Here is a 1,032-nt window from a genome sequence, read left to right as displayed (position 1 = left end):
AGTATGAGTTAGGTGAGTTAGGTGTAGGAGTGTGGGGACAAGGAAAAAGGGAGGAGGGGTCCCTAGAGGCTGGGTGCCCATTACATGGACTCAAACTCATCAATGCGCTGCTTGGTGTTGCCCTGCCGGATCTGGCGCAGGGTCTTGTATTTGTCTCGGCCCAGTCGCATGTTCTCAGCATGGATCATGTCCTTGGCAGTCTTCTTGGACTCATCTCGGGCATTGGCCAGCTCCGAAGTGAGGGCCTGCAAGGATGCACAGGAACACAGAGGTCAATGGCTTTCTCTCATTTTACCTCCCGTTATTTGACCAGACTTCCCTTCTCTTTTGTTTCCTTCTTTCTTACTCACCCTCTCTCTCTTCATATATATACATATACGTATACATATATATACATATATGTGTATATATATGTATATGCGTATACATATGTGTATATACATATATATGTATATACACGTGTGTGTGTGTGTGTGTGTGTGTGTGTGTGTGTATAAAAGTCATTTCCAATTCTGCTAGAAGTGCAGTGGGGCAAGAATTTAAAAAAAAAAATCACACAAACTTGGGGGACCAGTTGATAATGGGTATCCTTTAAGAGTAGAACAACATACCAAAGATTCAGGTGAGAATTTTGTCAACTAGATATTTTCTTGATGTAAGAGGTGAATGGAGTGAGTGGGAGGTGGGGCAGAGAGAAAATCTCAAAAAGGGAAGAGATAGCCCAAGGTCTGATTAATAAGTGGGAGGTGCCTATCCTTAAAGCCTTCACTTAAGAAAGACTTGGGCTCCCATGCAGCACTGGGACAGGATCTTGTACCTATCCCCCATGATGGTCTAGGGAATGCCATGGGCTATTAAATCAATGCATATAGTTTCCTTGACCCTTGGCCCTACTTGGATACCTTCAGGTGCTTCTGCACACGCTCATTCTTCTCCGCCTCAGTGGTACGTTCCTCCTCACTGCGGTCCTTGGCCATAGCATCAGCCCGTAGGTCAGCACTAGCCTCTGCCCCATTCTCATCCTGCTCATCC

General features: G+C 45.5%; 1 protein-coding gene across 1 annotated transcript; it reads right to left on the bottom strand.

The window, feature by feature from the left end:
• LOC108299347 (moesin-like) lies at window positions 1-1,026 on the bottom strand. The gene is made up of 2 exons (XM_017521608.2): window positions 903-1,026; window positions 1-245 (listed from the first exon to the last, which is right to left on the bottom strand). Exons 1-2 carry the CDS (start codon window positions 975-977, stop codon window positions 81-83), a joined length of 240 nt encoding a protein of 79 aa, XP_017377097.2. The 5' UTR covers window positions 978-1,026; the 3' UTR covers window positions 1-80.
• Between the last annotated feature and the right edge of the window lie 6 nt (window positions 1,027-1,032).

Source organism: Cebus imitator, unplaced genomic scaffold (genome assembly GCF_001604975.1).
Source record: "Cebus imitator isolate Cc_AM_T3 unplaced genomic scaffold, Cebus_imitator-1.0 Scaffold6864, whole genome shotgun sequence".
Lineage (NCBI taxonomy): Eukaryota > Metazoa > Chordata > Mammalia > Primates > Cebidae > Cebus > Cebus imitator.
This window is presented reverse-complemented; position numbering and strand designations above follow the sequence as displayed.

Bases quoted from the DNA above. Each gene is read 5' to 3' on its own strand.
- LOC108299347 (XM_017521608.2), bottom strand. From the start codon at position 977: ATGGCCAAGGACCGCAGTGAGGAGGAACGTACCACTGAGGCGGAGAAG. The intron at 246-902 runs GTATCCAAGTAG...GCATCCTTGCAG, and splicing joins GTGTGCAGAAGCACCTGAAG to GCCCTCACTTCGGAGCTGGC.